The sequence below is a fragment of the Mus pahari genome, chromosome 3 (genome assembly GCF_900095145.1).
Source record: "Mus pahari chromosome 3, PAHARI_EIJ_v1.1, whole genome shotgun sequence".
Taxonomy (NCBI): Eukaryota; Metazoa; Chordata; class Mammalia; order Rodentia; family Muridae; genus Mus; species Mus pahari.
In genome coordinates, this window is record NC_034592.1 from 162,124,968 (window position 1) to 162,140,063 (window position 15,096).

The window sequence follows — 15,096 nt, forward strand, 5'->3', positions numbered from 1 at the left end:
TCTCTCTCTCTCTCTCTCTCTCTCTCTCTCTCTCTCTGATGTGATGGCCAGATGACATTGTGCATTGTGGCTGATTCCCTGGGCTCTGCCTGTGAGGACCAGGCCCTCACTTCACCTCTGAGCCTCAGGCAAGTCACTGAGCCCACTCTTGATTTAGGCCTCTCAGCATGAAGAGATCTCAGCTGTGCACAGTTATAAAGATCACGGTCCTGTCAGGTGAAGAGCACGAAGGTGGGCGTATTCGGGGTGTGGTGTGTACCTGTGGCTAAATGCCAAGATGTTGGATGCCCGGTGCGTTGACAATCGCTCTCAGCTCTGCCCCATACTGTCCTGTTAATTGCTGTGACTTCTTGCTTCAGCTCTGTGCTGATTGCAAGCTGACCCTGGTACTCCTCTGTCTGATGGCCATTTGTTCAGGATTGATCATCCATCTCCTCCCTCCAAAGGAAGCCCCATGTGCACAAGGACTTGTCAGGTTGTCCACACTATATCCTCCGGCAAGGACAGAGCTTGTCCCTGAGGCCACTCAGTGCCTGTTTATGTAAAGGGGGGATTACAGGAGGTTAAATCTGTCACTGGTTATCCAAACAAACCCCTACAAGCCTTGAGGAGTAGGGTGCTGTGCTGAAGGACTGGGGAAGCAGCCTCAGGAATGTGGTTTGTCTCTTCTGAGCCACAAATCTCCTGCCCTGAGACAATCACTGAGCCCTAAGTAGCTGCGTTTTATAGTCCACAGACCAGGAGCTCCTGCACATCCCATGGCTTCTGTGATGAGCCGAGAGAAACAAGAGTGACCACAGTCTTAGAGGCTCTCCAGCTGTCCCCTTTCACAGAAACTTCAAGAAAAAGCATGATCCGTCCAGACACCCCCGTTTCCACAGACTTCATTTCTCATCCGTGTGGTCATCCACTCACACTTACAGACACCTTCCTGTTCACACATCTTCCACCAATCCATGTATCCACCCAGCTGCATATCTAACCACCTACTCGTATACTGTCTGTCCATCTACCATCTGCCCATCCACTCAACCTGCCTGTCCACCTGTCTATCTATTCATTCATACTCCTGCCCATCTGTTTTCCTACCCTCCTGCCCATCTGTTTACCTACCCACCTGCCCAGCTGTTTACCTAGCCACATCCACCATCCACCCATCCATCATCTGCCCACTTGCCCATCCTAACCACACATCCATCCCTCCACTCTAGGTTTGCTTCTTGAGCATTCAGTATGTGTTGGGCCCTGTGTTGGACACAGGGAAAACAGAAATGACTGGTGTAAGCATGGCCCAAGTTTTGGGGAACACATGCAGTTCTAAGCTGGGGAACAATCGAATCCTTCATGGCCTCACACCCCTGAGAAAATTGGGTCTCCAGATTTTCAGAGCTAGACACAAGCAGCTGATGCTAATAGCATCTCCCTGGGTGTCCCAGGAAACACCTTCTGTGCATCCTCACTCTGCTTCTCACGTGGTAGAGGCCAAGGTTGGCCGAAAAAGTGAGGAAGCACATTGTCTTGTTAGCTTGGGTGGAGAGATTCCCTCAGGAGCAGAGTTGGAAAGTCATTGTGTCCTTTTCGAGCAGAAAGATGATTTTATTCTCAGACCGAACAACTGGAGGACACGGAGATGGAGCTGGTCTTGGTACTGGGCTTCATTTGGGGGCTGGCAGACTGTTTGAGACTGAAGCTTCGGTCAGGTGGAGAGGCTGGAACAGGCGGTAGTAAGTAAGTAAGCGCTCAGCTTGGCTGCTGGCTGCTGTGAGGAAGCACTTGTCTAGAGTCCCCAAGGCTCCCCGGGAGCTCTGCCTCACTCTGTGAAGTTCAGGTAACACTTGACAGATATAGCCCTGCGCTCTTCTTTCTCACACTCGCCCTGACAAGGACCACTCTGGCAGGCCACACCCCGTCCTCTCTCTGCCACCTTCTCCTCGACCCCTGACGCCCCACCCCCACTCCCCCAGTCCTCCTGCCTGCCTCATGCACACACCACTTCTAGAATATATTCTTTAGCGACATCTATGCTCGAGTCTAGAGGGGAGCTCAACCAGGTGTGGGATTGAAGGTTGGGAGAAAGACAACAGGCATAGCCTATCCACTCCCCTGTCTCTCCCTGGTGGCGGATCACCCGGAGTCAGCCCTGTATCAGAGCGCTTCGCTTCCTCATGCCCACAGGAGGAAGCCGCTCACTGATTTAACTCACTTCTTCCAAGATTAGACAGACTCGTTTTTAATTATCGTGGTCTATAAAAGAAAGTCCCCGGCCTGAGGAGTTTCCACATTCTGCTTCGTCCCCTCCCCGAGGCCTTGACTTGCCCTATCAAGCCCTCTGATTTCCCACTGGAATATTCTATCTGCCCTGTGCTTCAGGGCATCCCCAAAATTACTTTCATGCTTCTGGGATGTAGCAGCTGTTGGCAGGGTATCCCAGGCAGGGAACCAGCTGTAGCTGGGGGCTTTGCAGCCTGCCCTCTTCTGCATCTTCCTTCATCTTCCCACGGGAGGAGTCTGCAGGCTCAAAGTCTTCAGACTTATTAGCTTCAGCCTGTGGCAATCGGTGCACAGCCCACTCTGCTGCCCCACCCCCACCCCGCCCCTGCTTGTCCTGAGAACAGCACAGGCATAGAGTTTTATTCCCGGAGTTAAGTGGAGGGTGGCCTCAGTTCCAGAAGGCATCAAGGATTTCAATGTAATGAGACCAAAAGTCATGCAAATTAACTAGCATGTGGTGAGCACAGAGCTCCTGTGACTGCCAGGTCCTCTGTCCACCTGTGGCAAGGGACTAGGATGACATCACTTCTGCAGAAACCAGTCATGAAAACCCACAGGGCTCACCCCTCACTGTTGCCCAAGTGGGAGCTCCCACCACGGCTACATCAGCCACCTAGGGGAGGGAAGACAGGGCCCTCCGTGCTCATCCACAGCCACTCAGGGTCAAGAGCAGTGAGGAGGGAGCCAGCAAGGCCTCTTGGGCTTGTCCTCCTCTCTATGAGAAAGCTCAGAACTGCAGACATAGCTGAAGCAGGGGCAAAAAAACCTTCCAGAGGGTGAACAGTCTGCTGAGCCCAAAAAGACTGCAACAGGTCCCCAGGGGTCCTGACCAGCTTGGTCCTCCCTCTGCCCCTCCTTGACACCCAGTTCTGAAGCCTCACATACCCTCCGCCTGTGTGTACCCCCATGAAGATCTCTCCCCAGGCCCTCCCCTCAGCCTCTCAGGAGCAGGCACCATGAGTCACAGTGGCCTAGCTGCAATCACCATGAGAAAATGTAAAGTCTCATCTGCAGGGCACCTGTCCGGCTCAGGCATGTGAAGATGCCAGACTGAGGGGCCCTTGGCATCACATTCAGAGGATGCCATCCTGTTTCTGCCAACATGACCCCATCTGCACAGAGCCAAGGCTCACAGAAGTTTCTGGGTGTCTCAGTCCCACCCTGAGCTGGTCAGGTTGCCCCTGCTTTTCTCCAGGGAGCAGGGAGCTATTGGGTTACCCCAGAGTTGTGACCACCCTCACCGGAGACAATCGTCCCCCGAATGTGGCTGCCAGCTCTGACGTGTGTGTCTGTTGCTCTGCAGCTCCGAGCCCACGCGGTGGATATGAACGGTAACAAGGTGGAGAATCCTATTGACCTGTACATCTATGTCATCGACATGAATGACAACCGTCCCGAGTTCATCAACCAGGTCTACAATGGCTCTGTGGATGAGGGCTCCAAGCCAGGTGAGGCTTTCTGGGGACACCATGCACTCTGCAGGACATGGGGCTGGGACTGTAACATACAGCACTGCTTCCCAAGGCTTTATAACTCCCATTCTCACACACTTCGGGGTACAGAGAGTCTGCAGAGAACAGGCACTGTAGCTACAGAGAATAGACTGATGGAGCTCTAACCTCAGATGCAGAAGGAGAAGAGGGGACTGCCATGCCAGAGACGAGACAATGGGCCCTAGACAAGAGAACAAAGCTTTTAACCAGACTAGAATTGATGTGTGTGAAATCTAGGTGTTTTTTTTTTCTTCCCAACCACTTAATTCCCAGCAGCAATGACTCTGAGACTAATTATTTATTAATTAGTCTCAGCTACCTGCTGGATTACATTTGTTCCCTCATCATTCCTGGGACGAATCTCTCTCACCTTTCATTCTCTCCCCGAATTCTCTCTGTCCATGCCAGACATCCCACCTTCTAATACAGCCTCAGTTCATTAGCCACACACTTTTTTATTGACAGGTAATGGTTATAAGAGTCTCTCTGCAGATATGAGTATTTTAAGGAAGACTAGATGTTGAGGACAGAAAGACAGTGGATGAATGAAAAGACTCCTGAGAGGAGTGGAGATATTTTAAGGCAATTATGAGAAGTTGCACATGTAAGAGTGCACATGTGTAAGTGTATCTGTGTCAGTGCACATATGTGAGTGCTCATGTGAGAGTGCACCTGTGTGAGTGCACATGTATCAATGCACATGTGAGAGTGAACATGTGTGAGTGTGCATGTGTCAGTGCACATGTGTCAGTGCATGTGGAGGTCAGAGGTTAACCTTGAGCATTGCTCATCCACCCTGTTCCTTGAGACAGGGCCTTACTAGTCTAGAACTCATAGACTAAACTGGCAGGCCAGCAAGCCCCAGGGCTTTGTCTGTCTATGCCTCTCCAGCTCTAGGTTTGCAAGCATGTTCCACTGAGCCTGGCTCTTTCACATGGCTTCTGTAAGTCGAACATAGGTCCTCATATTTGCCAAGTAATCGTGTTACCAACTGTGCTACCTCCCCTTAAAGTAGTAAATTGTTTAACATCGCTTGTCCTCCACAAGACTGGCCGTTTGGAGTGAGGCCCAGGAACCATTAGGAATTGCTCTAATTGTTTGTATCCTGGGTCAGGCACCAAGTGTTAGGCCTAGAGTGGGAGATTTTGCTTTGGCCCTTGGTCTTGTCTTTGTCTATATGGTAACATTAGACTAGGTCTGAAGCATAGGAGAGGGGAACATGTGTTGCAAGAGGACATGGGAAAGGAAGACACTGAGCCGACCAGAACTGGGAAACCAGGCCAGCGACCAAGGCCCACCAAGCAAGCAAACCCTTCTCCCGTCCCAGGAGGTGAGCCCCTGTGTCAGGGCCTCTGTTCCCCTGAGAACTGACCCAAGAGCCTGTCTTCCCACAGACCCATGGGACATATGGCTTTACCATGTGACAGGGCCCTCACTACCAGTCAGGTGTCACCGTCCCTGCATTCCACAGTCCTGACAAGCAAATGGACCAGTCACCCTTTAGCAGTGAGGACACTGTGGACCCACGCAGCTGTTTATGGGGATCACAACACAGGTACCCACAATTCCCAACCCTGCTGGAGGCTTACATAAGGGCACAGAGTGCTAGCCAGACCCATGCCTGATAGACCCACTAGCTTGGTCTCTTCGAGAGATATAACCCCTAGGTGATCCTACTGAGCTGTGTCCTGTGATGAGGGGGTGGGAGGACCTCACTAGACAAGCCTTGGGATGAATGAGATCACAGAAACCTCAGCCGAAGATACCAGATATAGACATTTAAAAACACATGACACCCAGGTAACCTTGAAGTTCAGACAGACAGCAAGCCACTCCACACGGCTATGCCCTGAGCAACTCTCAGATACATTACAAAGTTTCCCCCTTTATTTTTCCCTCACTATTTACCTAGCTTCCTAGACTTTATCTGCCAGCCCCAGCCCTGGAGTTCCAGCAGCGATCCTGAGCTCTGCAGAGCACTGGGTAAAACAGAAGCAGGTTTTTCTCAGAGACCCAGAGCAAGCAGAGCCAGGGTAGGCTGTCTTCCAAGGAGCCCCTGCTCCCCGGGCTCCACAGCCCCCATGAGAGGTCAGTCTCTCCTCTGACTAAGGCAGGAGGGCAAACATTTATCACACTCTCCTCCGTTGGCAGAGGTTGTCATTGTCCCGTCTCTGGGGGCTGCTGCTTCAACAAAGCGATTGCATTTTCAAATGATTGTCTTTCAGGATGGGAAGACACTGGTGAGCCCAGTGTCACCGGAGAGAATGGGATGTAACATTATTTCTGTGGAACCTCAGGCAGCTCATCCCAAGGCAGTCCCTCGAGGGGCAGGGGCAGGCGGTGGGCGGGCAAATTAGCTACAAGAGACCGAATGAGGGCAGCCAAGGGCACATCTTGGAGGGGCTGGAGGGAAGGCTCAGCTCAGCTGGGGTGTGTTCTCATTAGCACAGAGGCAGGTGGCCTCTCATCCAGGACCTGGGGCTTAGCTAATGGGCCTGAAATTCTCCTGGCCTTCCCTCTCACAAACCAAGCTTCCCACACTTTCTTTTAAAGCAAACAGAAAATAAATAAATAAATAAATAAATAAATAAATAAATATCAAACAGCATGTCTACCTGGCATTGACTCATTAAGGCAACAGAAGCAGCAAGCCGCCTCAGCACCTCTCCGAAATCCCCACAAGCCACTGAGCCTGCAGATGCAAACAGTGGGTCCTTCCCAGAGCCAGCCGAACAACAGAAGCCCTCACAGATCTGAACCCGGCTCTCAGGCTGCTTCTGAGTGACCTTTCAGGGCTCCCGGAACTACGAAATCTGTCTCTGGTCCCTGAAGGAGTCACATAGTCAGACCAACTATGGGATGAAGCCAGATGATGTCACATTAACCTGGCGCCTCCTTCCTCCCCAGACCCCAGCCAAGGCCAAGGACGTGCGTCCCTTCCTGTAGCGTAGTCCCTGGGCCCTGGAAATTGCCTGTAATTTCTCCTCCTCCGTCAGTAAATTACAATAATGGAAGGGTCTTTGTAGGAGAAAGGGAAGCTACTGTCGGAAATTAGTCATTATTCTCTGGAAAGATGGGCTAATGAGAGGTTTCGGATATGCGTCCTAATGGAAAACAAATGGGAAAAGATTAAATATTGACTAAGCCGGCAGAGAACGTTGAAGGGTGGGGTTTGCTCAGGGCCACTCATGAGCTGCCTGGGGTCCCACAAGCAGCCTGGGGTCCCCTCAGTTTTCTCCAGAGCCTTAGTCTTCTCTCAATTGTAGGAATTCACTAGAAATGTCTTTTTGCCTAAATTACGGGCTTGTTGAGAAAATATATACTCTCATGTAGCTGTGAGAAGAAACATAGCCACCACCACTCTTCACCTGGCTCCCACAGTAGAAGCCTCCAGACCAGGAGGTAGCATCATCGGTTCCACCACAGCCATGTTACGGGCTGGCCAGCATCACCTGCTGTACTCACTTATGTGTATGTATCTGTGTATGTGTACCTATGTGTCTGCGAGCATATGTCTGCCTGTCAGTGTCTAGATGTTTGTGTCTGTGTGTGTATATTTCTGTGTGTTTATTTTTGTGTATGAGCCTATGCATGTATTTATATGTGTGTGTATGTGTGTGAGCCGATGCATGTATGTGTATTGTGTGTCTATGCTTGTGTGTGAGTCTATGCGTGTATGTGTGTGTATGTGTTTGTGTAGATGTCTGTGCCTGTGTGTGTATATCTGTGTATGTTTATGTTTGTGTGTGACCCTATGCATGTATGTGTGTATACCTGTATAGGTGTTTGTATATGAGCCTACACATGTATATGTGTGTGTATCTGTGTAGGTGTTTGTGTCTGTGTGTGTATATCTATGTATGTCTGTGTTTGTGTGTGAGCCTATGCATGTGTGTATATGTATGTGTATATGTGTGTATGTGTTTGTGTAGGCGTTTGTGTCTAGGTGTCTGTTTCTATGCACCCATGTCACTCTGTGACCCCAGCCATCAAGACACAAAAGACCTATAAAAATATATGATGTAATATAAATATGATGTAATATAAATGCCCCCATGGGCTCGTGGAACCTTTGGGATAGGTATGGAGCCAGGTATAGGAAGTAGATCACTGGGAATAGGCCTTAAGGTTTGAAAAGCCAATCCCCTTTCCTGTCTGCTCTCCACTTCCTGTGTCATGAAGCCTGGGGAAAGCCAGAAGCCACGGCTGCTCCCAGAACCACCGCCTCACCTCCACCCCCTTGCTCCCAGAGCCGCCGCCTCACCTCCACCCCCTCCCTCTATCACATACCGTGCAACTGTGAACTGAAATTAACTCCTCTTCCCATACGTTCCTTCCTGTCAGCTATCCAGTCAGACCAGCAATGAGGAAAAGAAAGACGACAGACCCCTCAGGAAACCCTCTCCCACCACCCTTTTATAGCTGCAGCCCTTCCCCCACCTCACCCTCACCCTGGCAAACCCTGTCATGTTCTTCTCTCTGTGTAGATGGAACCACAGAACCTCTGGGGTTGGCACTTGCACTCATCCAGGCCGTCACGTGGCTCCCAGGGCAGAGCTCCATAGTACAAGCCACAGTTTGCTGGCTGGCTCTCTAGCGTCAGGAAAGTGCTGCCCAGCTTGAGACCCTCAAACCGAAGCTGCTGAGTGGAAACATATAGGTAGAAGGTTTGCGAACGCAGCCTCGTTTCTCTGGGATAAAGGTCCTTGGAAGGGGTGCCAGCTCGTGCAGTGTGGAAGCTCCCACCTCTGTGATGCTGTTCCTGACACGGTCACCTTATATAGAGGAGAGCTTTCCTAGGGCTCTCTCCATTTCAGGGAGTTCAGCCACGGTTGGCTGGCTCCGGGGCTGTGAGTCTGAGGGGAGGCTGAAATCTCATACCAAAAGAGCACAGAGCAACAGAGTGGCCAGGAACAAAATATACCCCTCAAATACATGCCCCAGTGACATACTTCCTCGGGTCACTGCCCACCTCTGGTTCCCACCACCAGTACTAATAACAAAGCCTTCCAGCTAGGAACCCACCAAGGAATGGATCCGATGGCAAGGTCGAAGCATCAGATCCGAAGGCCTCTCAGTGCGCAGATCTGCCTCGGCCCGAGCCCTTTGGAATCCTTCCTAGCAAAGCACAGTATGTTGTCACCCCGTCCCAACAGCACCCCTTGCTGAGGACCTGACCTTTAAGGCAAGGGTCTTTAGAGGACACTGGGATCCAGGGATAGCGTTGTGAGCAGTGGACGATGTAAAACGCACCCGTGCCCTTCCCTTCCTCTGGGAGCTGCCCTCTGTGCTGTGGCTGCCGTGGTGAACGGCAGGCACCTCTGCATCCATCGACAGCCTCTGTGCGCAGCAGTGGGCGGGTGCACAGAGATGTTCGCTACAGTCAGAGAGTGTGTTTCCCTAATGACAAGTGACATGCAGCATCTTGTCCCATGTCTCTCGCCATCTGTGCACCCTCTGCGGTGACCGCTCGTGTCTCTGACTGCCTCTAATTAGATTGTTCTCAAAGGTGCATTGAGAATTACTCCCTCCACACAGCCCACAGTCCCCTTGCCTGTGTCACTATTGTGACAGCTGTAGGTGTGGGTGTTGGGATGGACGGTATCTGAGTTTTCTCCCCATTCCCTCACAATGTGGGAATTGTGAACTCCTGGAGGTGGGACAGTGCTCCTAACCCAACATCTGTGTGGAACCCAGGGGCTCTGCTTGCCCAGGTTTTCTACTGTCCAGCCATCATGTGACCCTGGTGTGGCCTAGAGCGAGCTTTTCATCTTACATGCTGACAAAACAGAAATAAAATCACCTACTTTGTGGTTGAGGAGGGCTAGATAAGAGCATCCACATCATTTCCCAAACCTCGAATGGCTTTTGTTGAATTTAACATCGCTTCAGAAATGTAGGAAGATATATTTAAAAGCTGACCTTCCTGCTGTGGGCCAGCAGTCCTTTAAGAGCCTACATCAGGAGTCCTTACCCTCACCACTCAATGGGCTGCTACGGCCTTCTTCCCCCTCAGATGAGAGTCTTTCTGGGGCCATATACACACACCCACTGAGTGGAAGTGAGTTACAGCAACATTGAGGCCTGGGACGGGTGTTGGTGGCCGTCCTCAGTGCTGAGGCAAACGTGACTTACTAAAGAAAAAGTTACCTCAACTGACAGTTCGAGGGTCAGCCCATCATTGAGGGGAAGCTTGTACCAAGTGACTCTAAGGCGGGAGAGCGTACAGCTAGGACTGCTCACATCTCTGTGACAGGAGACAGACCAGAGAGGAAGCAGGGTGAGGAGGGGGTCTCAGACTATAGAATATCTCGTAGCCTCCCCTCTGTGACTCACGTCCTCCCAGACAGGTTCTGCCTCTGAAAGTTTCCACGACCTCTCAAATAGCACAACCAAGTAGGGACCAAGTATGCAAACATGGGCACCACAGTTCACACTCACACCATGACAGATAACAACACACTAGGATTCAGGCCTCACCCAGGCCAGGGGAGAAGGGATTAAGAATACACTCACACCATGACAAATGGCATTCTAGGGTTTAAGTCTCACCCAGACCTGGGGTGAGGGGAACAGTTCACACTCAACCATGACAGATGACACACTAGGATTCAGGTCTCACCCAGGCCTAGGGGGAACAGTTCACACCCAACCATGACAGATGGTATTCTAGGGTTCAAGCCTCACCCAGGCCAGGGGGGCAGTTCACACTCAATCATGACAGACTGCACACTAGGATTCAGGTCTCACCCAGGCCAGGGGAGGTGGGGTCAAGTACACACTCACACCATGACAGATGGCACACTAGGATTCAGTCTCACCCAGGCCAGGGGGCAGTTCACACTCAATCATGACAGACAGCACACTAGGATTCAGTCTCACCCAGGCCAGGGGGCAAGTTCACACTCAGTCATAACAGACTGCACACTAGGATTCAGGTCTCACCCAGGACTGGAGGGAACAGTTCAGTCACCCAGGCCTGGAGGGAGCAGTTCACACTCACACCATGACAGATGGCACACTAGGTAGAGCTCAGGGTCTCACCTAGGACAGCGCCCTGTTAACTGGGGCTCCCTTCCCCAGAATCACCCTAACCATACATGCATCGCCTTTTAAAAAATATATATATATTGTGTATGTGCAATATGTGTGTGCTTATATGCATGTGTATGTGTGTTCCTGTACATGTGTGTAGATGTGTGCTTGCCAAAGTGTGAGTGTGGAGGTCAGAGGACCCCAGTCTTCACCTTCCACCCTTCCAAAATCAGCTCTCGGGGATCCACTCCCATCTCCACTCCCATCTTCCCATGCTGGGATTACAGATTTGAGCGTTACTGCACCCGACTTTCATGTGGACCCTGGGGATCAAAGCTCGGGTCCTCGTGCTTGTACAGGAAGCTCTTCACCCGCTGTGTCCTCTCCCCAGGCCTATGTCCTTTCTGGAGCAGCCCCAGGTTGGCCACAGAACCTCTGTCATGCTTCTGGCCAGAAAGCCCACAGCCAGCTCACAGCATCTTAAATGGCTAGAGCAAAACCGGGTCTTGACCGCGTCTTAACTCCACCCTGACCCCTCGTAGCAGTGTGGAGACACCCACCCCTGCTGTGAATTCTGAAATTGATGTCACGTAAAAAAATATTAAATAGCAGAAGAATCTACAAGTCGGGAGTGAGAGAAACGCTCATCTGTACAAGGCAGGGCTCCGGCTTGAATAGATTATTCTATTAGCAAGCCCCGTATTTATTTATTTCATTTCTGCGCCGGTGGAAGTCCCCTTAGATTAATGCCACGGCCTGGTGCACAGATGGCACCAGATACTTGAAAGTCATCTGAATATTAAGAATTTAAATCTTTAGCCTCAGTGATTTGAGCAGAAAGCCAATTATGGGGCTGAATTAGTTTTCAAATTAAACTGCAATTTAAGGCTTGTGAAATTAATCCTTTAAGGCATGTGGCAGCGTGGTACACGGGTTCCAAGGAAGAGTGGAGCCTGGAGTCCTCCGTGCTCTCCCACTACTTACCAGCGCGTTCAGAAAGGAGGTGCCGTCACCCTCCAGGTGAGAGGCAAGCCACACCCCTGAGCCCAGAGAAAAGATGGCTCATTTGGCTTGCCTGGCTCTGCTCACAGGGAAAAATCTAAATGTTTCTCCACGAAGGGGTAGGGAACTTTGAGGGCCTCCAGAGAAAGTTCTGGAAAATCAGCTTCCTTCTCAATCTCTGACTAGCACCCAGGCCAGCACAGATGTGGCTAAGGTGGGTACTCCCTCCACGGGGCATGGGGGTGGCTACAAGCCCTGCCATTGTGCTGGTGGTCTGGCTTTGCAGTAAGGCAGTCAGTCACTCTCGGAAGAGTGCCTGGGAGATTGCAGTCATCCATGTAGCCTCAGACTTCACCGAGTGGGAGAAGGAAGGGTCAGCAGGGGACGCTGGCCACCGTCTTGCCATTCACAACACAAGGGGGAGGCGCGTGCCCTTGCTGGCCCTGTGCTGCCCACTGGAATGGCATGGAACTCAGAGACCAGATCAATCTTCTCCACACTAAGGCTCAAAGCACCTTTGGCTCCAGCTTTCAAAAGCAGAACCTAGGACTTGAAGAGGAGATGCAGCAGCCAGCCCGTGTACCAGGGAGATCATAGCCAGATTCAGACTTGATCTGAGCTCAGAGCCCTGCCTGGCCTCTAAAGCTACCCAGGCCACCCGGGCACATGTCACACAAAGGTCACAGCCTCCTGTGCTTAGTCACTGCTGTCAGTGCCCTGTCCTGCCCTATCCTCCCACGTAGTCCCCATAAACAATAGGTATAAGGCTAGACCCCCAAACTCAGGTCCGCACAGGGTGGAAGAGCATGGCCTACTTTAAGAACAGAGGTCATCTTTGCGCACATTGCTCTTCCATGCAAATCCAAGAAGGGAAGAGGAAACTGGCTCACCAGTGAGACAGAGGCGAGCAGAGTTTGGAGGGGTGCGACCATGAGCCAGTGGAGACCCTTGGACCTAGAGACCACCTCTAACAACTGAAAAGCATCTGGGGCCTCAGGAGGGAAAGCGACACTGTCTGCGGGCATAAACGCTTGTGTAAGCCCCAGTCAGGGACACTTCGCTACAGTAATCCCCGAAGACAAGCACAGATCCCTGCCAGGAATGCTCTGGAAATCTAGCACTTCCCTCCTAATCTGGAACCTTCCAAGTAACCTGGAGCCAAGGTTATCGGGCCAGGACCATCATCTGAGCATCTCTAGGCACCATGTGGGAAGTTCCCAGGATTCAGTTTCTTCCCACCAAACCTGGAGGTTCCTTGGCAGGGTCAGCGTGCCTCTCCGGGGCTGTGACTATGGCTCGTCCACCTGGACTCTTCAGCCCTTTGGTTCCCACCCCAGGCCTTTTTGCTTTTGTGCCACTAGACAAAGTGCTTCTAATCATGTGACTTTTGGGGCCCAGTGGAAACACACTAAATAAAAAGTTCCAGGATAAGGCATAGGCTAGTGCCAGGGATCCAGAGCGCTATGGCTGACACTGGCTGACCATTGGCCCTGCCCCTGGTCTATAGGGGACAAAGCCAGGTGGGCCCATAGCAAAGACTGCAGGGGGCTGCAGATGATTGTGGAACATTCTCTAGGCTCTCCCTCAAAGCTTCCTCCGGGATGTCTCGCACAACCCAGCTGAGTAAAAGACCCAGGCAGCCTCTGTTACATGATCCAGGCACTTGACCTGCAAAAATGCAAGCAAGGGTCTGGAGAAAAATGTGTCCTGTCTGTGTCCTCCCCAGGCCACTACCTATGGTCCTCCCCAGGCCACTGGCAGCAGCCATAACTCAGGACATGGTCTTCCAGCAGCTCAAGGCCATGCATCTGTCTGTGGGATTCAAGGGTCCTGCAGAGTAATAAATTTGCCCACTTCCCTGCTGAGACCCATAAATCCAGCTCACTGAACACTCTGTAACTCAGTTGTGCAGAACTTAACACACTCCACTGGGGAAGCAAGAAAACGCCATGCTACGAGGGGTCGTGATGACATTCATACTCTGTCGCCAAGATCTGGGAGACTGTGGTCTCCTGTCACTCTGGAGACAAGAGACAGCCCCAGGCAACCCAGCAGCAAGCTCTTTTCTAAGTCACCAAGGACACCTGTCTCCTCCCAACTCCCCCCCCCCCAGTGTGGGGGCCATGATGTCCTATGGATGCCTGGGGAGATAGCATCTTTGAGATGTTGATGCAGCCAGCAACTGCTTCCAGGCTCCTGGACTTTTTGAGGTGCTTCTATGTGGCTAAGGTACTGTGCAGTATTTTACAAGTGAAAACATGTTTTTGAAGCCCTGTAGAAGGACTCTTTGAGGCTGTTTCTCCTCACACTGTTTTGGGGGGCAGATATGGATCTCTACACATGAGTTATGCTTTCGGCCTGGGCATGAGGCAATGCAGACCCAGCCCACCCTGTAATGAAAGGATGTGTCTGTGCCCTGCCCCCACAGCCGCTGCCATCCTGTTTCCTGGCCCTCTCTGCTTTCTGCATAGCCTTGGACATGAGACCAGATGAGCGTACGTCCCTTCCTGGCCTCCAGGGCCACCCTTGCCACAGTTTTTCACGGAGCATGTGCACAACTGTCCCCCGGGGATGGCCGTGAGCTCAGGTTACATCCATCCACCCAAATTCTAAGCATCAGGGTGCAAAGGAGTAAAAGCACTCACTGTGGGACACATGAACAGTCAGAGAGAGAGAGAGAGAGAGAGAGAGAGAGAGAGAGAGAGAGAGAGAGAGAGACCAAGAAGGGGACAACCACCTCTTGGGCTTCAGGGATAAACTGACACTCACAGGAGGCAAAAATGGCAGAGGCTGCCCATGAGCCTGTCCCTCAGACTATCAGACGTCCTCAAGGGCCTGCTGCATGGACAGTACAGAGGCCAATGGGTGTAGAACATCCTTGGGCAGCAGGAGGGAGGGACTCCTCAGCCAGAGCAGCTTTCCAGGCTTCCTCCTCCCCGTTCTCTCTGCACCTTTCAGAAAGAAAAACTAAACCAGCAGAGCCCCTGCTCTGCTCTAGGGCTGGGAATGTTCCTGGGTTGTTTCCATGGCAACCCATGGCCTGCTTCTTCCTTTTGGCTCAGAGTGTTCAAGCCTGGAGCATCCTCACCTCACCCTAAGGGCTGGCGGTGAAAACAGCCAGGTCTCCTGATTTCCAAACCATGGGTTAGGCTTTAGGAGCTCTTCTCTCTTCCTCGGGAACTTCAGTCCCCACTCCCCACTATGCTGGCCTCTTCCTTTCCTCCCTCCTTCTCTCCCTCCCTCCCTTCCTTCCTTCTCTCTCATTCCTTCCTTCCTCTCTCTCTCTCTCTCTCTC

At 51.7% G+C, this 15,096-nt stretch overlaps 1 protein-coding gene across 1 annotated transcript in view; it reads left to right on the forward strand.

Annotated features, from left to right (window-relative positions):
• The window catches only part of Cdh4 (cadherin 4), a 459,219-nt gene that overhangs the window by 403,402 nt on the left and 40,721 nt on the right, over positions 1–15,096 (forward strand). The window contains exon 6 of the mRNA XM_021192528.2: positions 3,575–3,719. Coding sequence (XP_021048187.1) covers positions 3,575–3,719 — 145 coding nt within the window. The remainder of the gene's footprint in view (positions 1–3,574; positions 3,720–15,096) is intronic.